This window comes from Pipistrellus kuhlii, unplaced genomic scaffold, assembly GCF_014108245.1.
Source record: "Pipistrellus kuhlii isolate mPipKuh1 unplaced genomic scaffold, mPipKuh1.p scaffold_m20_p_7, whole genome shotgun sequence".
NCBI classification, from domain to species: domain Eukaryota; kingdom Metazoa; phylum Chordata; class Mammalia; order Chiroptera; family Vespertilionidae; genus Pipistrellus; species Pipistrellus kuhlii.
This window is the reverse complement of record NW_023425573.1, coordinates 31,089,928-31,117,543: the sequence shown is the minus strand read 5'-3', so window position 1 is coordinate 31,117,543 and position 27,616 is coordinate 31,089,928. Positions and strand designations below refer to the sequence as shown.

The 27,616-nt window shown below is 36.8% G+C and overlaps 1 protein-coding gene across 6 annotated transcripts; it reads left to right on the top strand.

Moving 5' to 3' along the window:
- The first annotated feature begins 684 nt into the window (after positions 1-684).
- On the top strand, positions 685-26,647 carry NUP35 (nucleoporin 35). 6 transcript variants are annotated; one of them, XM_036421492.2, is made up of 11 exons: positions 2,620-2,737; positions 4,821-4,902; positions 5,998-6,168; positions 9,420-9,547; positions 12,191-12,248; positions 12,362-12,373; positions 18,770-18,911; positions 21,796-21,865; positions 23,297-23,425; positions 24,666-24,830; positions 26,011-26,647. In XM_036421492.2, the coding sequence occupies exons 3-11, from the start codon at positions 6,009-6,011 to the stop codon at positions 26,086-26,088; spliced, it is 942 nt and encodes a 313-aa protein (XP_036277385.1). In that variant the 5' UTR covers positions 2,620-2,737; positions 4,821-4,902; positions 5,998-6,008; the 3' UTR covers positions 26,089-26,647. The 6 variants fall into 6 exon arrangements, with proteins under 6 accessions (XP_036277386.1, XP_036277383.1, XP_036277384.1 ...); XM_036421493.2 differs by lacking the exons at positions 2,620-2,737; positions 4,821-4,902 and adding an exon at positions 685-706; XM_036421490.2 differs by lacking the exon at positions 4,821-4,902 and having other exon boundaries at positions 2,590-2,737.
- Positions 26,648-27,616: the final 969 nt, after the last annotated feature.

Sequence of the window (27,616 nt, the reverse complement as noted above, 5' to 3'; positions counted from 1 at the left end):
AAGGCAGACAGAATCCTCTTAAATGAGACTGGTGGTGTTTCTATAGTCAGTATTGCTGAGGGTTTGCAGGGTGAACCTTTTCCATTCACATGAAAGCATATATTTAAGCACATTTTCTTTTGCTAGGTGCTGTTTAGTTTTCAGCCATTAAATGTAACATGAAGCTTGAATAGAATTTGTTCATAATGGGTAGTGTATTATTTATGCCTGTATTTTGTGTGCTTAGCTGTTGCCTGTAGTGATCTGGTTATGGTGCAAGCTCACATTTTCTGTGTCATCTACAGAAGTGCTTTGAGCATCTGTTTTATTTTATCTTACACAAGTGGCCCGGTGCACGAAAATTCATGCACGGGGGGAGGGGTGAGCGGAGGGGTCCTTCAGCCCGGCCTTTCTCCTCTCACAGTCCAGGAGTCCTCAAGGTCGTCTAGAAGATGTCCACCCTAATTAGCATATTACCCTTTCATTAGTATAGATACCACAGAATGGGTGATTTATAAACAACAGAAATTTATTTCTCAGAGTTTGGAGGCTGGGAAGTCCAAGATCAGATTTGGTGTCTAGCGAGAGCCTGTTTCCTGGTTCACATATGGTAGTCTTATTGCTGTGTCCTCACATGGCCGAGGAGGTGCCCTGCCCAGGGGGGATCGAACCCACGACCTTTTTGGTGCATGAGACAATACTCCAAGCAACTGAACCTTTTTAACAGATACATAATGTTCTTTTGCTTGGCTAGATAAAAATTTATATAGAAATTCTTCATTGGTGAACCTTTCTTACGACCTTAATTCTAAAAAGGGAATTGCTGGGTGTGGTGGGAAAGATATTCCCCCAAAGATATTCCCACACTAACTTCTGGATCCTTTATGAATGTTTTCTTACACAGCAAAGGCTCGTTTACAGATGTGATTATTAACTTAATCACCACCACTAGTCATTGGAAAGGTAAGATTATCCTGGATTGTCTGAGTAGGCTTTAAATGTAACTACTAATAATGTCGTTATAAGAGGGAGGCAGAGGAAGATTTTACTACAGAAGAAGGCCATGTGATGACAGAAATAGAAGCAGTGTTAGAGACATAGATGTTACTCAGCTGGCTTTGAAGGGAGAAGACAGAGCCTCTAAGAGCCGGGAAATATGGTTAGCCTCCAGAAATTAAAAAAGGCAAGAAAACATTCTCTTCTGGAAGAAACCAGTTTTGCTGACACCTTGAAATTAGCCCCATAAAAGTAATTTCAGATTTCTGGCACCCAGAATTGTAAAAGATAAATTTGTGTTGGTTTAAGCTGCCAACTTTGAGGTAATTCAGTATGACCTCATCTGAACTTGATTACCTCTGCCAAGACCTATTTCCAAATAAGGTCACACATTCACAGGTACTGAAGGTTAGGACTTGAACATATCTTTTTGGGGACACAGTTCAACCCATACACTTGTAAAAGAGAGGAGAGAGGAGAGAGGAAGGGGGGAGAGGAGAGAGGAGAGAGGAGAGAGGAGAGAGAGAGAGAGAGAGAGAGAGAGAGAGAGAGAGAGAGAGAGAGAGAGAGAGAGAGAGAGAGAGAGAATGAATTCATTTAAGTAGTTTTAAATTTTGATCTTTGGGAACTTTTCATTTTTTTCCGGGATTGTGATTGCCTCACTCAAATTACAAAATTCTTGCTGGATTTGGGATTTCAGGAAACCCCAGAGGAAATAGGGAGGGAGGATGGGTGGGTTATTTTGAGGATCATGAGTTTGGTATGAACCAGAGAACATCCACAACATATACATGTAGCACATCACTTTTATAAAGTTAGTGAGCAAAACTAAGCAATTTATTTTTGCGCACACATATATAAAATGTGTGTGTGTGTGTGGTATTTTAATACACTCTGAAGAAAAGCAGAAAGTTGGGGCCGGGAGGGTAGGAGGACAGTCGGGATCCTAGGGGGAGGATTCCGCGGTATGATGGGTGGCACAGTGTTTACTGTTAGCTTCCATTATTTACTATCTTTTGTATATAAGAAAACAGCAGGCATCAATTATGCTCTATTGTAAAACTGTGTCTATATAACACACTTTTTGAAATGGCATAGCGACGACAGCAAATATGCGCTGAGAATGAGCTTCCAGCACTAAGGCCAGAGGAACGACAATGGGAAGGACACCCACAGCTTCTCCAAAACCCCTTTTCCAGGGGTTCCTTGGAAAAGCTGACAGGTGGCAGAGCATGGGGGTAAACTCACGTTAGTTAAGAAACCGTGACTATAAGCCAAACCAATGGACGTGAACACCAGGGGGGTGAGGGCATGAGGGAGGGTGTGGGTGGGTTGGGGGGGGATTGATGGAGGGATGAGGACACATATGTAATACCTTAATCAATAAATACATTTTTTTAAAAAAAAGAAACCGTGAATAAAAGGACTTCTTCGAAATTCAATCACCAAAACATCAGGAGACTCAGGGCGCGAGCCAAAGCATCCCAAGCATCGCAGTTCCCACGCGGGTTCTCACCTCCCCGGTGAAATCTCGCGAGAGGCCGCGTCTGCTCAGAGGCCTTTGCCCGCTTCCAAAAGGACGGCCCCTGCGCCCCGAGCTGACGGGCGGCGCATGTCCGGAAGTTACGTCACTCGGCGAGGTAGCGCGCTCCTACCCGCGGGAGCGTTTCCGCCATTTTTGAAAATCGGGAGTTCCCGGAGCTCAGGGTAGCCGCCGCCGCGATGGCAGCCTTTGCCCTGGAACCCCAGGCCACCACGTTGGGTAAGTGAAGAGCGGCCCTTCCTCGCCGGCCCCGCGACCCGCGCCGCCGGCCGGGACGCGGGCGGAACCGAAAGGCTGGAGTCACCGGGCTCTCGCCTGTGCCGGTGTATGTCTCGAAGGGGGGAGCCCTCGGACCACCCGCCTTGTGCCCCCTTCACGGCAGCCCGCCAGGCGTGCAGGTACCGGAGCCCCCGCCCCCCGCGTCCCGGATGGGATGCGGGGATTGTCAGCGGGAAGGGACCTGCCCGCCTGCACGTGGACGGGGTGGGCGGTGCCCCGGAGGCTGGTTGCCAAGCACCGCGCTCCGGTCGCCTGGGCTTGTTCCTGCTCCATTTCATCCCGCTCCGGGCCGCCGGCTGGAGGAATCTGTTTTATTCAAGGAAGTTTGAGTCGTGCAACGTTAATAAACCAGGGGATGGCATCCTTCGAGGTGTTGACCTTAATAATAAAGGAAGCCCGGAGTGCGCGCCTTACTCCCAGCCTTCATCTTGGGAAAGGGGCCAAGTGTGGTTAGGTCTTTTCCTCAAGTCAATCCAGTAATGAATTTTTAAAAAATGCATTCCCATTGCTGAACTATGTCATTAAAAAACCCCAAACAAACAAACAAAAACCAGGATGTCGACTTCCTTTTTGTCTGCTGAGTTCTGGGACTTGGGAGACTTGTGGACATTTTAAAAATAAACCGTTTACTATAGAGATCTTTTCGAAAATTAGGTTACAAACTTTCTGAGTTTGGGAAGAGAGCAAGCGTGTTGTGTTGTCTGTAGAGTGAGTTTTTGTGGGAGTGTTTTGTTTGCTTTTTTGTTTTAGATTGAAATGGTATGTAATGCTTTGCGTGTCATTACAAAATAAATTTGTTTTTTTTAGAATAGAGTAACGTGAACTGTGTTAGTATTAGTCATAAACTAAATGCATAATGTCAGTGCAAATACGCACTGTGCTACATTTAAATTTATGTACAGCCGAAACCGGTTTGGCTCAGTGGATAGCATCAGCCTGCGGTCTGAAAGGTCCCAGGTTCGATTCTGGTCAAGGGCATGTTACCTTGGTTGCCGGCACATCCCCAGTGTGGGGGGTGCAAGAGGCAGCTGATTGATGATTCTCATCGATGCTTCTAACTCTCTATCCTCTCCCTTCCTCTCTGTAAAAAATCAATAAAATATATTTTTAAAAATTATGTACAGATATTGGCCTAGGTATTTGTGTTTTGCGTTGTTAGAGATCAGAAAACTGCTCATTTCTAGTTCTATAGTTTTCTGCTTAAAAAAAAAATTAGACATATTTGATAATAAAGGTTCAAGTCGATATACTGCAGATATTCTAGGTGAGGAATAAACGTTTTCCCAGAACCTAATGTATATTAAATGTAAGCGTTGTGCCCTAGCTGGTTTGCCTCAGTGGGTAGGGCGTCAGCCTGCGGACTGAAGGGTCCCGGGTTCAAGTCTGGTCAAAGGCACATGCCCTGTTTGTGGGCTCCATCCCCAATGTGGGGCGTGCTGCTGGAGGCAGCCAATCAATGATTATCTCTCATCATTGATGTTTCTATCTATCAATTACTCTCTGAAATCAATAAAAATATTATTTTAAAAATAAGCGTTATTCAACCAGCAGTGCTACTGAATAAGATGACAGTATTTATTTTAGCAATACAGACTGTGAAATGGAAGCTAGCTCTCTTTAAGTGAAATCTAGCCTGCAGGGTGGTTAGTGACAGTCTGATAGAGTTCTTTTTGCCCTTACTACTGTATCACCGTATATATCCAAATAATATCAGAACTTTTTTTGACTTGTTACAATTGCTATATATTTTTTCTTCTGTTAAATATATATTTTTTCTTTTGTTAAAGAAGGTAGATGGCGCTACCTAAAACTTTTATTACTGAATATCTGTTCAGAAAATGCTTTTGGTTTGACTTTAGTGTTTTTTCTTTGGAAATATGTAATTATATCAGAATAACATAGTAACTAGCACTTGAAAATAATTACAATGTAATTAATAGTTCTTTCTTCAGTATTTGCTTTTCTTTTCCCTGAATTACTTTGTCTTTTTCCTCTTTTATGCACTTGCATTGCTAATATCTAGGTTTATTATAACAAGATATGAGGAAGCATAAACGTGACAGCATTTGGATAGCAAGAAACACATTTTTGAGGCTGTTTAGAAGTTAAGTAATAGTTAATAAAGATCATATAAATAACATACAAAACGTTTACTATTTCTAATTGCTATGAATCACATTTAGGCTTTAGTTGAAAATTAAATTTTCATTAGCAGAAATTGCATATTCTACATTTATACATTTGTCATTCAGTTTTGGCTATTATAAAATACTGTTATAATAATAACTAATATTTGCTGAACATTTGCTATATATTCAGTACTGGGTCAAGTGCTTTACTTGCTATAATTCTAATCAAAATCTGTGAGTGGGAGATGCGATTATGCCCATTTTGCTGAGACACTTGAGCGCAGATCTCTGACTCCAGAGCCTGTGTTTTTCTTACTGTGCTATTTTGCTGTAAAATGAGAGTAAGTGAATAATAAAACCTAACCTGTAAATTGTGAAAACTAATTTCAAAATGATGATTGTGAAGTATCTGTTCCCTTTTTAAATTGGATTTATATCAGGAATACTTATTGATTATTCATAATTTTAAAATACATTATTTTTAAAAATAAAAACATTTATTTCCAAATATCTTAAATATGTTTCTTAATTGGGATGCTAATCATTACTATTATTTCATATGTGCTCTAATGTATACATAATTATACTTTTATTACAAAAAATATTTACAGTTTTTGTGTGTAAGGAAGAAAAAATGGGACATACAGTAAGCTAAATGTTGTATTTGATTTGTGTAAGTAACTTGTGTATCTTGTCCTTATTTTGTTTGTTGCATAGTAGCCGACCCAGAAATGGAAAGTTTTCCTGTATGTATTAGGGATTTTTAAAAATATATATTTGGAATGTGCCTTCAATAAACATTTTGCTTTAAAAAAACTAAACTCTTAAATTTAAAAATAAGCGTTGACTCTTAAACCTGTGAAATGTTAATGAAAACAGTTGTCAAAGATTAATATTGTTAATACAAAATATTCAGTTTTCTCTAATAATAATTTTATTGGTTTTTAAAACATTCAACTATGGTTTTTATAGTAATTAACAATATTGATTAAATTTTCAAACTTATGCTAGATCCTTGTATCTTTTTGTTAGCTATTTTAATATTAAAGTCCTTATTTCTGATTCATTTAGGATCTGAACCAATGATGCTGGGTTCGCCTACATCTCCAAAACCAGGGGTTAATGCCCAGTTCTTACCTGGGTTTTTAATGGGGGATTTGCCAGCGCCAGTGACTCCACAGCCTCGATCAATTAGTGGCCCTGCAGTAGGAGTAATGGAAATGAGATCACCTTTAATTGCAGGTAGGTAAATTGCCTAAATTAGTTTTATAGTAACGTCAGTATATATACTAGAATTTTGATGCAACATTCACTTTTGTCAACCCATTTATTAATTTAAAGCATGAAGTAATAGCTCTACTTTTTAATACAGGGTTCTAAGAATAGAGGTGTAAGCAGTATAAACTACAGCAGCCCCTACCCTTATCCTCAGGGGTTAAGTTCCAAGACCCCAGGGGATGCCTGAAACCACAGATAGTATCAAACCCCATATATACTGTGTTTTTTTCCTATGCAAACATACCTATGATAAAGTTTATAAATTAAGTAAAGAGATTAACAATAACACAATAAAATAGAATAAGTCTAATACGCTGCATGTGGTTTTCTCTCTCAAAATACCTTATTAACTGTACAGCTGGGATACATTGGACAAAGGGATGTTTCAGGTTGGATAATGTGAGATTTTATCATGTTACTCAGGGTGCAATTTAAAACTTACAAATTGCTTATTTTTAGAATTTTTCATTTAATATTTCCAGACTGCAGGTAATTAAAAGTGCAGGTATCAAAATCTCAGTAAAGGAGGGACCACTGTATTATAATTCTAAGAACCACCCATTAAAAAACATTTTTATCCAATCTAAGATGCCATTAATTGTAAAATTCACCATTATTTTACATACCACTAAAAAAAAAAAAATATAAGATGCCAAGGCAAATTTTTTTTATCAATCCCTTTTTTAGGTTGTGGGTAGGAGGGGATATGGTCATTTAACTTCAGCTGAATTCAACTTAATTAATCTTAAATATAATAGCAAACATTCAGTCAAACCAAGTATAACTTGAAAATTGGTAAATATGAATTCTACTTCTAGTCAGAATTATTTAAAGTTCTTATTTATAGTATGTTTAATGAAAATATTTATTTCACAAACTGGGAAAGCTTTTTACACAGGCTATTTAAATCGTCAGCATAAAACGATATATATATATATATATATATATATATATATATATATATATTTAATATACCGTGTTTCCCAAAAAATAAGACATCCTCCGAAAATAAGACCTACTTACAGGTTTCCTTCTGAGTGAAATATAAGGCATCCCCCCGAAAATAAGGCCCCCCTAGGCTAAACATGAGAGATTTGGTCCACTGATTCTGAAAGAAATGGAGTCACAAGAAATTCACCAGGAAATTCAGGAATTGGATTGTTATGATGATGTTCCAGAAAATGATGACATGATTGTCATTGAATAAATGAGTAAATTCTTAATACTGTAGGATTCACAGTTTGCCTGGTTTATGTTGACAACTACCGTACTACCGTACCCTATACAGGTAATAAATTTTCTTTATTTTCATTTAACAATAAATGTGTACCGTATTCTTCTTCATGGAAAAATAAGGCATCCCCTGAAAATAAGACCTAGCACATCTTTGGGAGCAAAAATTAATATAAGACACTGTTTTATTTTCGGGGAAACAGAGTATTTCATTGATTTTTTTTTTTTTTTTTACAGAGAGGAAGAGAGAGGGAAAGAGAGTTAGAAACATCGATGAGCTGCCTCCTGCACACCCTCCTCTGGGGTCGTGCCCACAACCAATGTACATGCCCTGGACTGGAACCAAACCTGGGACCTTCCAGTCCGCAGGTCGACGCTCTATCCACTGAGCCAAACCGGTTTCGGCAGCATAAAATGATATTGACTAAGTACTAGTTATATCTTTTACAGGATGCCTTTAACAAATAAATATTTTAAAAGATAACTGACATTTAATGATTGAATTCCAAATGTGAGATAATATTCTTTTAGTAAATGTTTAAAGATAAACTCTTCTTACTTTAATTGTCTTTAAAGTATTATTTTGTTTAAAGTGGTTATATTATTTATATATATATATATAAAAGAGCAGAGGGAATTATAAATTATATTTGAAGTGATTAACTTAAAAACATTCTGGACAGATTTTGGGGTTGTTTTTTTTGGTATATATTTTTCAAATGTATTAATATTGTAGCTACCATATAGTGAGTACTTATGAGCTAGGAAGTATGCTAAGTACTTATTTATTTTTTTCTTTTAGCAAACTTGAGGGATAGGTAGTATCTCAGTTTTTCAAGAGGAAACAGGCTAAATGCAATAAAGAAATTGCTGAAGCTCACGTTACTAAGTGACAGCAGGAGGTTGAAGTCCAGGTCAGTCCTGTTCTGAAGCCTGGAGTTTAAACAGCTTATGCTATACTGCCCAGGCTCAGGCATCAGTCTCACAGAGAAAATGGGCTGCTTCACTGTTTGCCATTGCTGATTCTCTGACTTATAAAGACATTTTTATTCTCTCAAAATCGGTTCTTTTTAAAATACCTTTATTGTGTACTTCAGTCATTTTTTACTATGAGAAACATGAATGGGATCTGTTTAATTCTGACAAATTCCACATTATGGGATAATATTTAATCAAGTCTATACAGAATGGAGTTAATACCTACTTTCAAATAAAAAATAGGATCAAGTTTTGTGTTGAAATGCTAAATAAGAATTTTCTAGGGAAAGCAAAAGCTACATGTATTTACTAAAAACTAAAATTTCTATTTACTTATTCTGGAACCTTTTATTCAAAGTGCAGTCTGTGGATCACCAGCATTGCATCAGTAGGAGCTTATTAGAAATTCATAATCTCAGGCTCCACCCCACAAGTTCTGAAACAGAATCTGAATTTTAACAAGATCTCCTGGTGACTTTCATGTGTATTAAAGTTTGAGAAGCACTAGGAGACAAGAATTTAAGTCAGTACTTTAAAAAAAATTTTTTTAAATCTTATTTCTCAGCAAGCTGCTCCTGAGCAATTTCTGCAAAGCAACTCCCTGTCTCTCAGTTTCCTCAGTTGTTAAATAGCAATCATTATTAAGTCACAAGATTGTGGTCAGGAGATTTAAGTTAAATAGTAATGGCAGGGGTTTGGCTCAGTGGTAGAGCGTTGGTCTGTGGACTGAAAGGTCCCAGGTTCGAATCCGGTCAAGGGCATGTACCTTGGTTGCGGGCACATCCCCAGTAGGGGGTGTGCAAGAGGCAGCTGGTCGATGTTTCTTTCTCATCGACGTTTCTAGCTCTCTATCCCTCTCTCCTCCTCTCTGTAAAAAAATCAATAAAATATATTTTTTTAAAAATAGTAATGGCAGTATGATTATTATTATTATTTTTAATCATATCAGAAAGATGGAAGGCTTCTTTGTTTTTTCACCTGACTATATTTTTTGTACATTGTAGGTGGGTCACCACCGCAACCAGTTGTACCAGCTCATAAAGATAAAAGTGGAGCTCCACCAGTTAGAAGTATATATGATGACATTTCTAGTCCAGGACTTGGGTCAACACCTTTAACCTCAAGAAGACAGGTAATACACATACCCTCACGCATATCCACAATTGATAATTTCATGTTTTTAGGTGGTTCTACCATTAAGCTCAATAATTTGAAATTTTCTGAGTCTGTTGTAGTGTAACTTTGTTGCACAGAATAAGCATTAAGGACATTTATCATAGAATCTACTTAAATTGTGTTTATCATGAAATGCACTTAATAATGTAATAGAACTCCAGATTATTTTTTCGTGTAGGTAGTTCTGTGGTTTTTATAGGTATGCCTTTATTCGCCTATCCATGTCCCAGCGTACTTAATATACATGTAGAAATGTTTATGGTTTAAGTTATTCCAATTTTTTAAAAAGTTTAATATTTATACATAATTCTGTGAAAGAAAAAGTAAAGATTCAGGGTTTTATCCAGATGTAAAGTACTTCGTAATGATTTGAAATCTTTGTTTTAGGAATTATTTTATTAATATAAGACCACTATCCTTTTAGAGCTTTGTTATTTAACTATTTTACTAAAAAACACTGCCTCCTACATATTTATGAGCTAACTAGTGGCCTGGTACATGAAATTTGTGCATGGCGGGGGGGTTCCCTCAGCCCAGCCTGCGGCCTCTCCAATCAGGGACCCTTTGGGGGATATCTGGCCATTGGTTTAGGCCTGATCCAACAGGTCGGACATCCTTCTCACAATCTGGGACTACTAACTCCTAACTACTCACCTGCCTGCCTGCCTAATCTTGTCCCAAACTGCCCTCCCTGGCCGGCTTGATCCCCCCCCAAGGGCCTCTGCCTCGGCCCTCACCACCATGGCTTTGGAAGGAAGTCAGACATCTGGAAGATGGCTGTTCGACCTGGTCTAATTAACATATTACTTTTTATTAGTATAGATAGATTATATAGGATAGGATTGCTTAAATGGTGGGGGAGCCTTTTACATCAGGAGGAGATGCTTATATGACTTATATTATATATAAAAAGTAGTATTCCAGACTTAACAAATCTGGAATATTCTGTTTTGGGATATTTTTCTAAAGATTGGTAAGTAAATATGATGTTCAGTTTGGTTTGAGAACCACTGGCTTAAAGTTTATGTTTTCATTGCTCCACTGACAATACATGAAAAGAAAGGTAGTCTATAGTAATTGCTATGTTTAAAAGGCATGGATCATAATTTGTAGAGAATGTTTTTAACTTGAAAGTTGGTTAGAATATTATAATTAGGTTAAAACCCAAATTAGATTTGCCTCCTGAGACTTTGCTCAGCCTCTCTCTAATTATAAAAGATGTTGTTATTACGAATTGACAGTACATTTTGTATCTCTCCTAACGTACTTTCAACATTTGGTTCTCAATGCTAGGTGATAAAATCTGGTTGCGAGATTTTAGATTTCCTTAGTTCAAGCAGAATCTGTTTTTTTAAAAGTCTGTATAGCACCAGTTTGTCTCAGTGATAGAGCGTTGACCCACAGACTGAACGGTCAAGGGCACGTATCTGTACCTCCATTGCAGGCTCGATCCCCAGCCCTGGTTGGGATGCTTACAGAAGGCAACCACTCGATGTGTCTCTCTCACATAGATGTTTCTGTCTCTCCCTCACCTTTCCACTCTCTCTAAAAATCAATGGAAAAATATCCTCAGGTGAGAATTAAAAAAAAAAATCTGTATATTTACTTCTAGAGACTCTTGTCATTCTTGATTTGGTATTGTTGTTTTATTGAGTTTTTACAGAAAGGAAGAGAGAGGATAGAAAGCTAGAAACATCTATCAGCTGCCTCTTGCATACCCCCTACTGAGGATGTGCCCTCAACCAAGGTGCATGCCCTTGACCGGAACCGAACCTGAGACCTTTCAGTCCGCAGGCTGAGGCTCTATCCACTGAGCCAAACCGGTTTCGGCTGTTGTCTTTGTTTATAGAAGGACTTTTCTCACATTTAAAAGAACTGCTATTGATCACTTTGTAATTGTCTACCAGTAGCAGCAAAGGTATGCTGTCTTGTGTAGACTGATTTGAACCTATAATACTTCATGGTCTGTGCTTGTTTAAAAATAAAATTTTGCGCCAAAACCGGTTTGGCTCAGTGGATAGCGGTCTGTGGGCTGAAAGGTCCCAGATTTGATTCCAGTCAAGGGCATGTACCTGGGCTGCGGGCACATCCCCGGTGGGGGTTGTACAGGAGGCATCTGATCGATGTTTCTCTCTAATGGATGTTTCTCGATCTCTCTCTCCCTTCCTCTCTGTAATAAACCAATAAAACATATTTAAATAAATAAATAAAAATAAAATTTTGCCATCTTTTTGTTTTTCTATGTGAGCTCGGTGATTTGAAGAATTACCATTACCTGTGTTAGTTCAATTATTGTACCTTAGGAACTAAAACCAAATAGCAGTGTTACTTCCTATTAAAAATAGTATCTTTTTCCCACATGTGGCTTTACTTAATTTAAACAAATGGTATGATAATGGTCTAGCATATTTTCAATTAATACTGCTCAACTGAAAGAAAAAGTTGGGGAGTACTGTTTGATAGTGAGCTAGTTACAGGCATCTCCAGGAAGTTAGATGTTCAGTTGTCTATTGAATGAAGCCCTTTAGCGCTAATTGTGTGTATGTTATGGTTAGAACTTTGCATTTTTACCTTAACACTTTCTTCTGTTTTTATGTAGCCAAACTTATCAGTAATGCAGAGTCCTCTTGTTGGAGTTATGTCGACTCCTGGAACAGGTAAGCAGTGCCTTTTAACGCCAAACACCGTTCTCCACTTTTTTGAATGAAGATAATATAAGACCTTGATTGATAATTGCCAAATTTATTTCTATTATATTTCAAACTTGGAGACTTTTTCAAATGTAAGTAATTTCTTTCAGAAAGGAAATACTTTGTATATTGATTCTTCTCTGAATTTAAAGGTAAGATGTGAATTATATTCAAAATATTAACAATTTTAAAATATATTTGATAATGTCTCCTAAGTAAACAAAAACTATAATAAAAAAGGCCATTGGAATTGGGAAGAAAAAGAATATATAAAAAAGTGAATAATAAAAGTTTTTTTTAGAGATATTAATGATATTTATAAATCTGTCATTAACTACTAACAGCCACTGGTTATACCTAGTTTTTTGTTTTTTTGTTTAAGATTAATGGTATTTTTTATCACATCAACATCATCATTAGCACAACTCTTCTTACATACTCATATATTTATAGCCTGTCTATAATGTTCATTCAGCAAATAATTGAGCACGTGATTATGTACCTGAGAAAATGAACAAAATAGAAAATCCTTGCCTTTATAGAGCTTACATTTATTTATAGAATTTACATTTATAAGTAAAATAAGTAAACAGTTTGCTAGAAGGTAATACATTTTATGGAGGACAATTAATCAGTAAAGGGGAATAGGGAGTGAGTTTACAGTTTTTAATAGGATGGTATATTAATTTTCTATTGTTGCCATAAAAATGGCCATAAACTTAAAGGTGGCTTAAATAATACAGATTGATTATTTTACAGTTCTGGAGGTGAGAAGTTTGAAATGGGTCTCAGTGGGCTAAAGTTAAGGCAATCATAGGCTGTGTTAATTTATGGAGGCTCTAGGGGAGAATCTGTTTCCTTGACTTTTCCATCTTCTAAAGGCTGCCCACATTTCTTTGCTTATGGCCCCCTGCCTCCATTTCAAAATTTGCATCTCTCTGATCATTCCTCCTAGTCACGTCTCCCTCTCGCTTTTAAGGACCCCTGTGAATACTTAGGGCCATTCTGGATAATCCAGGTAATCTCCCTATTTTAAGGGCACTGATTAGCAGCCTAATTCCATCTGCAACCTAATACTCCTTTGCATATAATGTATTCCCAGGTTCCAGGGATAAGGATGACACTTGAGGGCAGGGCATTATTCTGCTTTCTATAGATAGGGGTAAATAAACATTTACTTAAGTAAGGGAGGCAGGGAAAAGTGTCACAGACAGGAAATAACCAGCTCAGAGGCCCTGAAGTGGGAGTGTGCCTAGGGTGCTAACAGAAGAGCCAGGAGGCTAGTGTGAAATGAACTGGGTAGGGGAGAGAATAGTAGGAAATGAGGTTAAAGCGGAAATGGAGGCTGATGTTACAGACCTTGAAGGTCATTGTAATGACTGGTTTTTACTTAGAAAAGGCGGGAAACAAATAGAATGAGACTGCTGCTGTGCTGAGAACAGCCTTTGGGGTAAGGGCGAGAGTTGAAGCAAGGAGACCAGATAGAAGGCTACTGCATTAATTCAGGTGAGGGATGATGGTGGCTTAGATATAAAGGAGGCGGCCCTGGCCAGTGTGGCTCAGTTGGTTGGAGTGTTGCCCCATGCACACTCCAAGCAACAGGTCAAGAGGCCATGGTTTGATTCCTGGTCTGGGCACATGCCTAGGTTGTGGGCTTGATCCCCAGTAGGGGATGTGCAGTTGGCAGTTGATTGATGTCTCTCTTCCTCTCTCTAAAATCAATAAAAACACTTTTTTTTAAAAAAAAGAAAAAGAATTTAAAATGAACCAAATCAACAATTATATAACACAAATGTAATAAACACCCAGGTAAAACATTATGTCAGAATGCATGACAAAAGCAGTATCCAAATACAGATTTTGGTTAACCAGTTTGTGAATACTTACTGGCAGTGTCCTTAAAGTCCAGATTTCTATTTCCAGTTTATTCAAAGCTACTTAGGCTTTTTCTGTTATGCTCCTTTACTCACAGCCCGATTCCAAAGCCACTTCCATATACTTAGTTGTTACAACAGTACCCCACTTGTACCAATATATGTATTTTAAATTGCTGCCATGACAAATTACACAAGCCTTTGACTTAAACCAATACACATTTATTATTGTGTTTCTATAGGTCAGATGTCTAGACACAATTTGGTTCTTTCTTTAGAGCTCACGTGTCAATAGGGCTATGCTCCTTTCTGGAAGCTCTGGGCATGAGCTGCCTCCAGACTCATTCAGGGTGTTGGCCCAATGCAGTTTCATGTGGTGGCAGGACTGGGGTCCCTGGTTTTTTGCTGGCTGTCACCTGCAGGTTCTCAGCTTCTCGGTGCTGTGCTCATTCCTTGGCTCGTGACTCCCCTTCCATCTTTAAAGATAGCAGGTGGTAGATAAATCTTTTGTATGCTCGGTATCTCTGATCTTTCTTGTTAGATCTTTGACTTGACTTTTCTGCCAGCTGCTGCTAATTCTTGATTTTCTGTTTTCAATATTGCTATATTTAAGGTGATTGGAGATGTTACATCTTATCTCTCCCACATTATCTCAATACAATTATATCAAACTTTATTCCTTCTGTATTATTTTTATATCCTTATGACTGTCTAAAGCATTGTCAGTGCTGATTCAAGTAGTATAATTTATCCTTTCTGTAAGACTTTTTTTTTTAGTTAATAATTGTCTCTTTCCCCATTTGTCTAATTTTCTATGTGCCATTTGCTCCCCCCCCTTTTTTTTTTAAGCAAATGTTCTTTTGCTGTTATATATCTCTGTCTTTTTTTAAATGTTCATATTGTCAAACACATTTTTAAATTTGATTTAAACTGAGAACATCTCATAGCCTCTTTTGGCTATTTTCTGTTTCAGCATGGTGTACAGCTATCATCCTAAGACTTGCTTTAGCAAATTTCTAGAGTTTAGCTTTTTTCTAGATAACATGCATTCTTCTTAGTTTATTTCTAAAAATAATGTTTTGATGAAGAACATATTTGAGTAGCTTTCTAGGAAAGCTTGCATGGGAAGTGAAATTTAAGACCTCATTTCTGAAATCCTTTCTTTTTCTGTCTATACTACAATAGATTGCTAACTTGGCTAGGAATAGTATTTTACATCAAAGAATTTTGGAGGCATCATTCCATTGTCTTTTAGCTTCTAGTATTCTATAGAAGTTATGTGCAGTGTGGATTCCTGAGTCTTTGTATGTGGCCTGGTTTTCAAAAATGTAAGATCTCTGTAGTTAGTGTTCCCAATTTCACAAATATGCCTTGGTTTATTTTAGAGTGATTTTACCTTGGACTTTTCTATTTGTTCTGCTAGGGAATTAACAGATTCTTTAATAGTTCTGGGAAACTTCCCCTTTTTTTGGAAATTTCCTTGGAAATTTCCTTGTACAGTGTTGATAATTGCTCTCCCTCTGTTTTCTTGAAATTCCTTCTAATTATGAGCACTGTAGATTTTTTTAATTTTCTACTTTTCTCCCTTACTTTATCTTTTTATGTATATTCTACGTTCTCAGAGCTGTTCTCAATCTCAGTTTCCACATCAATGATGAGAGAGAATCATCGATTGGCTGCCTCCTGAACACCCCACACTGGGGATCGAGCCCGCAACCCAGGCATGTGCCCTTAGCCCAAATCGAACCCAGGACCCTTCAATCTGCAGGCCAGTGCTCTATCCATTGAGCCAAACCGGCTAGGGCAGTTAATTAGATTTTTGCTGGAAGATTGTTATTTTATTCTAGAGCCTCCTTTCCAACTGCTACTGCATTACAAAAAATAATGAAACTTAGTTTTTGAGGAAAAGGAATCTAAATGGCTCAGAACTCAACAAGTCCAGTCACTATTTTGTTTTTTTAAATTTTTCTTTGACCTTTTGAGTGTTATATCTTGAAAGTAACTTGATTCTCCAGTCCTCCTTTGTTATGGGTTAATAGTGTGTCACTGTGAGACAATATTAGCTTGTTTAAGAGAACTTTTTATATGATTCTGAGGAAAACATTCTGTATTCATTAATATAAAAATAAAACTTAATTGTAATTCTTTTTGCATCTCAGCTTTGGATTGGAATAGTAATTTTATTATTCATTTCCTAATAGATTTGTTCCCTGTAAATTCTTATGTTAGTCATGCATTTATAAGGCATATAAGAGGTACTTGACACAAGATCAGCATTTACCAAAATATGTGTTTTATTGAGGATAAAATGTGGTCAAGTACGGTACAGGAAATTTTAGGTCAAATGTAGTTACAAATATTTTTTTATTGGATAATCTTTGAAAGCTTTTTATATGTAAATTTTCCATCAGGACAATATAGTATATGGTCTTTTATAAAACTTTTACCACAGTACCTCTTTTTCCCCCTCTGTAAAGTATCTTTTTTATTTCTTAATAATATACTTTAGCAAATCCATTTGACTATAAACACTTTGGAAAGACTTAGAGTGATTTTCAACTCAATTGGGAATTCAGAAAAAATGATAAGGCATCTGGTGTATATGTATAGTAAGAAGGTGTTGAGCAGAGAGCCTTCAGAAAGTTAGTAAACATGGAAATTAAACCATGTGCAAGGTCCTATAGTACAGTGTTCTTTTAAAAATTGAAGACCAAATTGCTTTTAGATGATAGCTATTGATACTTAGCATTAAAATAAAAACTGAAAACATTTTAAAGTTGTTTTCATTTAAAAATAGTCTGTTTCACCCTGGCTGGTTTGGCTCAGTAGATAGAACATTGACCTACAGACTGGAGGGTCCGGTTCAATTTCAGTCAAGGGCATATGTTCAGGTTGCAGGCTCCATCCCCAGTAGGGGACATGCAGAAGGCAGCCAGTCAATGATTCTCATCATTGATATTTCTCTCCCTTCCTCTCTGAAATCAATAATATATATATATATATATATATATATATATATATATATATATATATATACACACACACACACACACACACATATTAAATAAGTAAATAAATAACCTGTTTCATGCAAACATAAATAACCTTTTTTTAAAAAAATATATTTTTATTGATTTTGTACAGAGAGGAAGGGACAGAGATAGAGAGTCAGAAACATCGACGAGAGAGAGTCATCGATCAGCTGCCTCTTGCACACCCCCTACTGGGGATATGCCCGCAACCAAGGTACATGCTCTTCACCGGAATCGAACCCGGGACCTTTCAGTCCCCAAGCTGACACTCTATCCACTGAACCAAACCGGTCCCGGCATAAATAACCTTTTTAAAAATAAAATAATTTTTCTACAAGAAAAGATTTTCATGAGAAGAATGACATTGTTTTATGTTTTTCAAATATTTCTTTTATATATATATATATATATATATATTATTATTTTTTTTTTATTATTTTTTTTTTTTTTACAAAGAGGAAGGGAGAGGGATAGAGAGCTAGAAACATCGATGAGCTGGAAACATCGACCAGTTGCCTCCTACACACCCCCCCACCAGGGATGTGCCTGCAACCAATGTACATGCCCTTGACCGGAATCCAACCTGGGACCTTTCAGTCCACAGACTGACACTCTATCCACTGAACCAAACCGGTTTCAGCTCAAATCTTAACATCTTACTTAAAATACAACTGAATTCTCGTATCTGCTTCTATATTCTATCTGAATTGATTGAACCACATCAAATAATATTTTAGAAAAGTCCAGTGTATTCTCATGAGTAGGTTGGCATGTTGGACATGTAGACATACTCATTAGTTGGTATCTGTCATTGAAGGATAAGAAAAGAATCAGACATTTTAGATGGAAATGACATGAACAAAAGAAAACCGCATTCGCATCTTAGGAGTTAGGGTAGGGACCATTTAGTGGCATAGCGGAAAAATAAGGGTAGAACGTTATAGTGGAGACCTGGGCATTTGGATTTTCTTCTGTGGGTAATGGGTTGTTTACTGAATATTCCTTTTTTTTTTTTAAATATATTTTTATTGATTTCAGAGGGGAAGGAAGAGAGAGAGAGAGAGAGAGAGAGAGAGGGAGAGAAACATCAATGATGAGAGAGAGTCACTGATTGGCTGCCTTCTACACGACCCACTGGGGATCAGGCCCGCACCCGGGCATGTGCCCTGGATCGGAACTGGACCTGGGACCCTTCAGTCCACAGGCTGATGCTCTATCCCCTGAGCCAAACTGGGTAGGGCATTCCTGAATATTCTTAAGGCAGAGATGCCATCAGGAAAGGTTTGGAAGATGAACCCGACAGAAGTCTTTGAAATTGACTGAAGATTCTTCTGGTGTAGGCTTAACCAAGGATTAATAAAACATTTGGAAAATCATAAGTTATTCTTACTTATTAATGACTTCTCAAATTGTATGGTATTATAGTATAAAATCATCATTTCAGAACAGTTGTGTATTTTAAATTATTTAGGCATTTGCCAATTTTTAATAATTTTTTTTTGCCTTTAAAACTAAAAGCTTTGATTTAAAAATAACCAAAATGTTTATATTGGTAACTAACTTACTAAATATATTAATGTAGGGCAAAGTATGTTTAGTCCAGCAAACATTGGTCAACCACGAAAGACAACATTATCTCCTGCGCAGCTGGATCCTTTTTATACCCAAGGAGATTCTCTGACTTCTGAAGATCACCTTGATGACACGTGGGTAACTGTGTTCGGGTAAGTTTTCTGGATCGTTTACCGTTAAAAAAATGATAGCCCCTTGTCAGCATTTTTTACTGAGTTTTCTCAAATATACAAAAAATTAAAAGAATTGCACAGCAGACACTCATATACCCACCACCTAGATTCTGCACTTAACACTTTGCTGTATTTATTTTTGTTGGTGCATTTCAGAGTAAGTTGCATACATCAGTACAGATCACCCTGACACTTCACCATGTTTATTATTATCTAGTGTTTAGATTATTTCTCTTCTGTGTATTTTCTGGACATTGGAGCAGGGTTGCTCCGTTAGACTACGAAGCTCCTTTTTATCTTTCTGGTTAGTGACTGTTTTCTCTGCTTGATAGTGGACTTAACCAGTTTGGAACTGACAAATTTATGTCACAAGTATACATATACTTTCTAGTCACGGAATATTGAATATTAATAGAAATTGTGCCTGGGACATCTAGATGCATTTTGAATAGATTTTTTTAAATTTATATTTATTATTTAAAGTATTACAGATATTTTGTTTTTTTCCCATTGACCCCTCTTCACCTGCACCCTCCCCACCCCCAGGCCTTCGCCACACATTGTATCTGTGGGTTATGCATATCTATATATCTATATCTATCTATCTATCTATCTATCTATCATATATATATCTATATCTATCTATCTATCTATCTATCTATCTATATATATATGAAAGCCTAAGCGACCATTAACGACAGAATGACCGGTCACTGTGATGCACCTGACCACCAGAGGCAGGTGCTCAATGCAGGAGCTGCCCCTAGCCCACAGACCCTGATTGCCAATGGGGCTTGCCGGCCAACCTCCCTGTCCCTCCCCTCGGCCAGCAGGTCCCAACCACCCAATCGGGGCCAGGTCCTGGGCTGGGTCAGGGAACTAGGGGTTGGTGGCAGCAGACACAGGTGGTGAGGGGAGGAGGAGGCGGGAGGCGAGGAACCTGATCAGTCCTGATTGCTGGCCTGGCTTAGGGACCCCACCCATGCACGAATTTCTTGCACCGGACCTATAGTATGCATATAAATTGTTTGGTTAATCTCCACCTACCCACCCACCCACCTCTGCCTTCACTCTGAGATTTGACAGTCTGGTCTATCCTTCTATATCTCTGGGTTTGTTTTTTTATTTATTTTGAAATATATTTTATTGATTTTTTTACGGCAAGGAAGAGAGGGGGATAGAGAGTTAGAAACATCGATGAGAGAAAATCATCGACCAGCTGCCTCCTGCACACCCCCTACGGGGGATGTGCCCGCAACCAATGTAGTACATGGAATCGAACCTGGAACCTTTCAGTCCACAGGCTGCTCTATCCACAGCCAAACCGGTTTCGGCCTTTTTTTCTTTTAAGACGTATACTTTCTTAGCTATTTATTTTTTTTGTTGGTTTTATTTTTAATAAACCTCTATATGAGTTTAGTTGCAGGAATTGAAACATTTCTTCTAATGGGTAAAATATTTTGATCATTTATAGAGAAATACATCAGAGTCAGCATGGTATACCTACCCGTTGCTTTAGGGTGATTCTTTTAATATTGGAATTTTTCTACTCAAAGTGGTCCTAGACTCAGAATTATATCTTATTTCTGAAGTACCTTCCTCGCAACCATTTTTTCCTCCTCCATTTGTTAGCCACCCTGTCTCATTTTTTGTTTTTCTTTAGGGTTAGAAATCATATTCAAGCTTATATAGCATAAAATAAAATTCCAGTCCTGAGTGCAGTGAGTATTTTACTCACATAGATTTTAATGTGTGGTGTTATTTATTTTGGGGGACTCAGATTTTTTCATTTTTTCTTAATCCTAGTTCCAGATAACTGAATTCCTAGCTAAGGAAACTCCAAATTTTCAAATTGAAATAGCTTTTTGGACTATATAAGTATTAATTTCTTGTAAAATATTCAAACCATAGAGAACTTGTAAAGAAGAAAGTAAAAGTCACTTAGAATGTTCCCATACAGAGTATATGGTTATTAAAATTTTAGTAACCATCCTTTTAAATGTTTGTGTACAATTGATACTGGCACTGACTTGTTATTTTTTTTGTTTCAGAACTAAATTTATGAATTTTCAGTATATAAGGATATGACTATATAATTTTAAATTCTTTCCCTTTTAATAACTGTAGTATACTTAAATATTTCTGTGTCTCTCTCTTTCTCTCTCTTTCCCTTTTAATAACTGTAGTATACTTAAATTTCTCTCTCTCTCTCTATCTCTCTCTCTCTCTCTCTCACACACACACACACACACACACACACACACCACACACACGACCCTTGTAAAATAAATTATATACAGAACTGCAATTTTATTCGGAGGGCTGTGATAGTGGTATTGAGAGAATTTCAGAGGTTTCAGGGAAGGAATCTGAAGAAACAGTAGAATGACTGAGTCAAAACTAATCTTAACATTTGTTTTGGGCAATGGGCAGTGATAGATTTAGCTGAGGGGGGAAATGCAATGATCATGGATTTCCTGTGGTTCTAGACCAGCGATTTTCAGCTGGTGTGCCACAGGAATTTTTAAAGCACGCAATGCCTGACTAGTCAGGGGCACTGACCTCTTTTCCGTTATTTTGTCAAATAAAAAAAAAGGACAATGGCCAGTACAGTAGCCATCCATTGTGAATCAAATTTATGCCTGTTGGGTTTTTGTTTTTTTTTGTTTTTGTTTTTGTTTTTGTCAGATCAGCAGAAGACATATATCTTGGTGTGCCGTAGAATTTTAGTAGTTTATGTGTGCCATGAGGTGAAAAAGGTTGAAAGTTGCTGTTCTGGACAGTTGGAAGGAATTTATTTTGAAACACTTTTAAGTGTGGTGACTTGCATTCATATTTATTGTCGGACAACTCTCTTTTTCAGGTTTCCTCAGGCATCTGCTTCCTATATATTATTACAATTTGCACAATATGGGAATATCTTAAAACATGTGGTAAGGCTTAATTCTTTTTCAGTTCAAGATTTAGGCTGAGGACAGATAGGCCATGACTAGAGGGAAACTTTGCTACTGAATTTTGTTTGCTCCTACTTTTTTTTTTTGAGTTTTCATGGAATATGTCTGTTAGAGTCTAAAAGGCTGGAAATTGTATAATATTTGTAAAAAACAGAAAATAAGCCAGAGAACTATAATTTCAGGCTTCTCTCCAACCCTTTTCTTAATTAGTTTATAGACTTTTAAAAACATAAATTATGCTAAATATTATATTACTGTTTTCCAAATTGAGCTTGTTTTATTAGAGATAAAGGAAAAAAGAGGCGTGGTTTTTTTTTTAATATATTTTATTGATTTTGTACAGAGAGGAAGGGAGAGAGATAGAGAGTTAGAAACATCGATGAGAGAGAGTCATCGATCAGCTGCCTCTTGCACACCCCCTACTGGGGATATGCCCGCAACCAAGGTACTTGCCCTTGACTGGAATCGAACCCGGGACCCTTCAGTCCCCAAGCTGACGCTCTATCCATTGAGCCAAACCGGTCTCGGCAAAAGAGGCGTTCTTGACTTACAGAGTTCTTAAGGCTTTTTCGCTTATAGAGAGCTTTAAAAAAAAAATCCTTATCCAAGGATATGTGTGTGTTTTTTTAATTAATTTTTAAAAAAATATATTTTCTTGATTTTTTTATAGAGAGGAAGGGAGAGGCAGAGAGAGTTAGAAACATCAATGGAAGAGAAACCTCGATCAGTTGCCTCCTGCACACCCCCCACTGGGAATGTACCTGCAACTAAGGTACATGCCCGTGACTGGAATTGAACCCGGGACCCTTAAGTCCGAGGGCCAATGCTCTATCCACTGAGCCAAACCAGTTTCGGCAATTAGTTAGTTTTTTGGTGGTGGTTTTTTTTTTTTAGAGAAAGATAAAGAGAAGCATCAGTTGGTTGCCTCTGTATGGTCCTGACCAGGAATTCAAAACCTTCTGGTGTACAGGACGGTGCTCCAGCCACTTGGCCAGGGCTTTGTTGTTGTTACCTTAGCCTTGCACAAGTTATAAATAATAATTTTTTTCTATTACTAGATATTGATTTACTTAACTTATATACAAAATCAGGTGATGAATACAGTTTTAAAATTTCTATAGCCAGTATTGATAAGACCTTTTTACTAGAAACCATTATCTTTTGAGAATTACTTTATTTTCAGATAATAATTTGTCACATATTCTATATATTAGAGACTTGAGAGCTAGATAGAGATTATTGAAATTGTTTAATGGGATTTATGGTGAATCCAACTATATAGCCTTTTATAGTGCATCAAACAAAAAATGGAAGCAGATTTATCTTCATATATTTCTATTTTCTAATGTAATTCATTGAGTTTAGATTTTATATATTTTACATTTTAAGAGACAGCTTTATTCTTTGCAGATGTCTAACACTGGAAATTGGATGCATATTCGTTATCAATCTAAACTGCAGGCTCGGAAAGCCTTAAGCAAAGATGGGAAGATTTTTGGCGAGTCCATCATGATTGGTGTAAAACCTTGTATAGATAAAGTAAGCTATTGCTGATGTAATCCACAAGAAAAGCACAAATCTAAATATTGACATTGGTGGTTATGTCACTTTGCTTCAGCAGGCCTCTTTTTCTTAGTTTGTAAACTGTGACTATGTTATTGTACTTTTTTCTTGGTAAGCCAAATATGTTTAGCACAAGACTTTAAAATTTAGAGGTAATCCATCCTAACTATTTCATTTTAAAGATAAAGATGAGTTGAAGAGGACTTAAGTAATTTATCCAGAGTTGTTAAAGGTGAGGCCTAGATTTTACTCTAGGTCTCTTAACTTCTAACCCAGTCTCTGGCTTATGCAAAGCAGCATCAAATTATTTAATTACTTTAAAGGAACAGTGCTATTTCAGAATTAAATACTTCACATGAGGGTTAATTTAAATGGTGGAAGCTTTTTATTTCTATTTTAAAATATTTAAAATTTATATATTTCTTTACTTTATAAAACAATACTGAGCACAACTTAGTTTTCTTTGTGACATTAAAGTCATCCTGATTCTTCTTTTTTTAATAAAATACATGTTTATTGATTTCAGAGAGGAAAGGAGTAGGAGAGAGAGAGAAAGAGAAACATCAATGATGAAAGAGAATCATTGATTGGCTGCCTCCTGCATGCTCCCCACTGGGGATCAACCCCGCAACCTGGGCATGTGCCCTTGACTGGATTCGAACCTGGCACCCCTCAGTCCACAGACCAACACTGTCTACTGAGCCAAACCGGTTAGGGCCTGATCATTCTTTAAGTAAATAAATGGGAAATGTACTACCTCCCAGGGACTGCTTGGAGATTATATACACACTAATGCACAAAGTAAACATGGTTCTTGGTGCTCATAGTCTAGGATCACTGGTACTAGATGTTTGCAGAGGATAGATGAGAATTTGGGGTTATAGGTACTAAATGGCATTGGACTTTAATTTTCCTTTCCCCAAAGTCTTTTTTTCTTCTTCTTACTGATTTTCCATAGTGTTTGTTAGGAGATTCTTACTCTTATGAATCTATATCGTTTTGAGGATGTTTGAAGTCATTGGAGTTAAATTTCTGGCTGAACATTAGATCTCAAATGCTAGCCAAAAAGCATACATTGTTTAATCAAACCAAAAATTATTAAAAATATTACTTAGATCAAATAGAGTATATCTTTTAATAAAGTTTTCTTTGTAAGTAGGATGTAATAATGTATTATGTTTATAACCAGAGAAGTTCTTTATCTTTGTTCCTCTAGAGTGTTATGGAAAACAGTGACAGGAATGCTGTATCATCTTCATCTCTAGCCTTTACACCTCCAATCAAGACCTTAGGAACACCATCCCAGCCTGGAAGTACTCCTAGGATATCCACCATGAGGCCTCTTGCTACAGCATACAAAGCTTCTACCAGTGACTATCAGGTATTTTAAGGGTTGGATAAAAAGAATGTACTTTAAAGGTTGAAGTGCTTGCTTAGCATGTTTGACTTTTTCATTGGATTGATTTGTATGCCATTAAATATTTCCCACTGAAGTGATTGACTTGATGAAACCTATAAACTTTACATTTTTTCATTTCCTATTTTAAAAATTAGAATTTTGGTCAATTGGAAACTTACCTTGAATTTTTTTAAAAAAATTCTTTGCTATTTTAAAAAACATTTTAATAGTCTAATTTGTGTTTGGTTTTTTTTCTAAGTTATTTTGGCACATGTGAACCTTTCTGGCATGAGGGAATATTAAAAAACCTATTAAATTGATAGTTAAATCTGATGGTATCACAATTGAAGAGCTTTCAGTTCTGTTGGAATAGAAAACATTGACCAGTTTTCATTTCAAATTTTCTCATTTTAAAAATGTTTGAAGGGTAAATTTATTTATATTCATTGAAGAGTAGGAGTATTATGACTCATCTCAGTATGTTATTGTCCCCTAATTAATAAGGCAGGAGTTCTGAACTTGCCTAGCAACAGACCTGGGTTCTAAAACAGCAAATAAAAAAGTTGTCAATTTAGTCTTTTGACTTTCTCTTGAAATTTGGAGATCATTCTTGAACTAGTGACATTTTTTCCCTTTAGTTTCTTCTTTTTTTAAAACCAATATTTTAAAGCCCTCATCTCTAGTAACTTTTGTGTTTCTCCAGTTTTCTAATTTAAGTAGCAGCTGTAATTTGCTTTGCCAAAGGAATAAGATTTTACCGTTTTTAAAAACATAAAGGCCCTAACTGGTTTGGCTCAGTAGATAGAGCGTTGGCCTGCGGACTTAAGGGCCCCACATTTGATTCCAGTCAAGGGCATGTACCTTAGTTGCGGGCACATTCCCAGTAAGGAGTGTGCAGGAGGCAGCTGATTGATGTTTCTTCCTCTCAATGTTGCCAACTCTCTATCCCTCTCCCTTCCTCTCTGTAAAAAATCATTAAAATATATTTTAAAAACAAAACATAAGGACATCTTAACCAAAGCTATGTTTTAACCTTTAAATATACAGCTCATTTCTACAAATGCATTTTAATGTTTGGCTCTATTAAATTAACCATTAACTCTAGAATTAATTATGATATTGAAGAAAACATAATCTTAACAATTGTGTTTTTTCAAAATAGGTCATTTCTGACAGACAGACACCAAAAAAAGATGAAAGTCTTGTATCCAAAGCAATGGAGTACATGTTTGGCTGGTAGTATACTGAGAGCTGAGAACTCAGCCAACTACAAAGGAAGAGGCTGCTGCACTAAAACAGGGCACCGCCGGTTTGTCTTCGGTTAGTTATATAACCACTCTCGGCAGTGTTGGACAGCTATCTCATACTTCTTTTAGAAGCCTTTCTCTTTAAGGACACAGCATATTTGTAGCTCCCACTTTAAGAGATGCTTGAGACATGTTTTAAAGAAACAAAAAAAACCTCTGTAAATAGGATTTTGTGTTTTCTGTGGTAATGCATGTGTAAACACAAAATGTTCAACATTGGTAACTAAATTATATAATTGAGTGCATTGAGGCTTTGTAGTCATGAGTTGGTGGGTGAATTTCATGAAGGGGAACTGAACAGCTGCTTCTAACAAGACACAAAGATTGTTAACAATTTGAATTATGGCCTTTTAATTTAGATAGTATTTAATATTTTAATTATCCTTGTTTGTATATGTCTTATCGTGGATTGTCATCTTTCCGTATTCTTAAACCAAAACAGTCTTTTAAAAGACCTTCTAATGTTCTTGATAATAAACTTTGCCAATTATATGTATCAAATGTTTTTGAAAGAATGATTTATTACAAAAAATTCTAAGTGCCTGCTGAAATAGAGCAAATCTGTCATGAACTGTTACATACCCATAATCCAGCTTTAGTAACCACCAGTATGTTGTCATACTTTTTTTCTCTACCTCTTTTATTTTGTTGAAAGCATATCTCAAATGTGATGTCAGTTAATCTAAAATACTTGAGGCTATATCAAAAAAGACATTTCCATATGTGAATACAATGCCAGTATTATACCTACAGAATTAATCATGATTTTTTAATATCTAATATCCAATTTAAAATTTTCCCAGTTGACTTAAATGTACTTACAGTTGGTGTACACATGTATTTGGTTGTTTAGTCTTTGGAGAGTCTTGAAATCTAAATCAGTCCCCTTACCCCCAAACACACAGCAACTTATTGAAGGAACCATGTGTGAGTTTCCTGTAGCGCCTCATGGACTGAATTTGGTTGTTTTCTTGCTTAACTTGTTCATTATCTATCCTGTATCCTACAAGCATGTCAAACTTGTGGCAGACGAGTTTCACATGCTTGCCAGAAGTTAGCTCTAGAGAGGATTAATTAGATTATGGGGTGGTTTTTGTCTGTTTTTTAGCAAGGGTATTTCACATTAGTATGGTGTACTCTCAGATGAAATCAAGAGGCACCTAATTCTGATATTCCCCCTTTTAATGATGCTCAGGTTGGTCCTGGCCACATGGCAGAAGAAGCCTTACACCTTCATTGGAAAGTCCCCTGTCACGTTTTTACATCATTTTTTTAAAGCATGCATTAATGACACGTGTAAATCAGTTATTCCACTAAGGTTTGGAAGGATGATTTTTCCAAATATATCATTCCCGATGTATTTATCATTTGGAATTCTTTTAAATAGAGGAACTTTGATCCATCCATGAATGGCACTATTTGTCTATCATGGAATACATATGTGACAATGTAGAATAAATA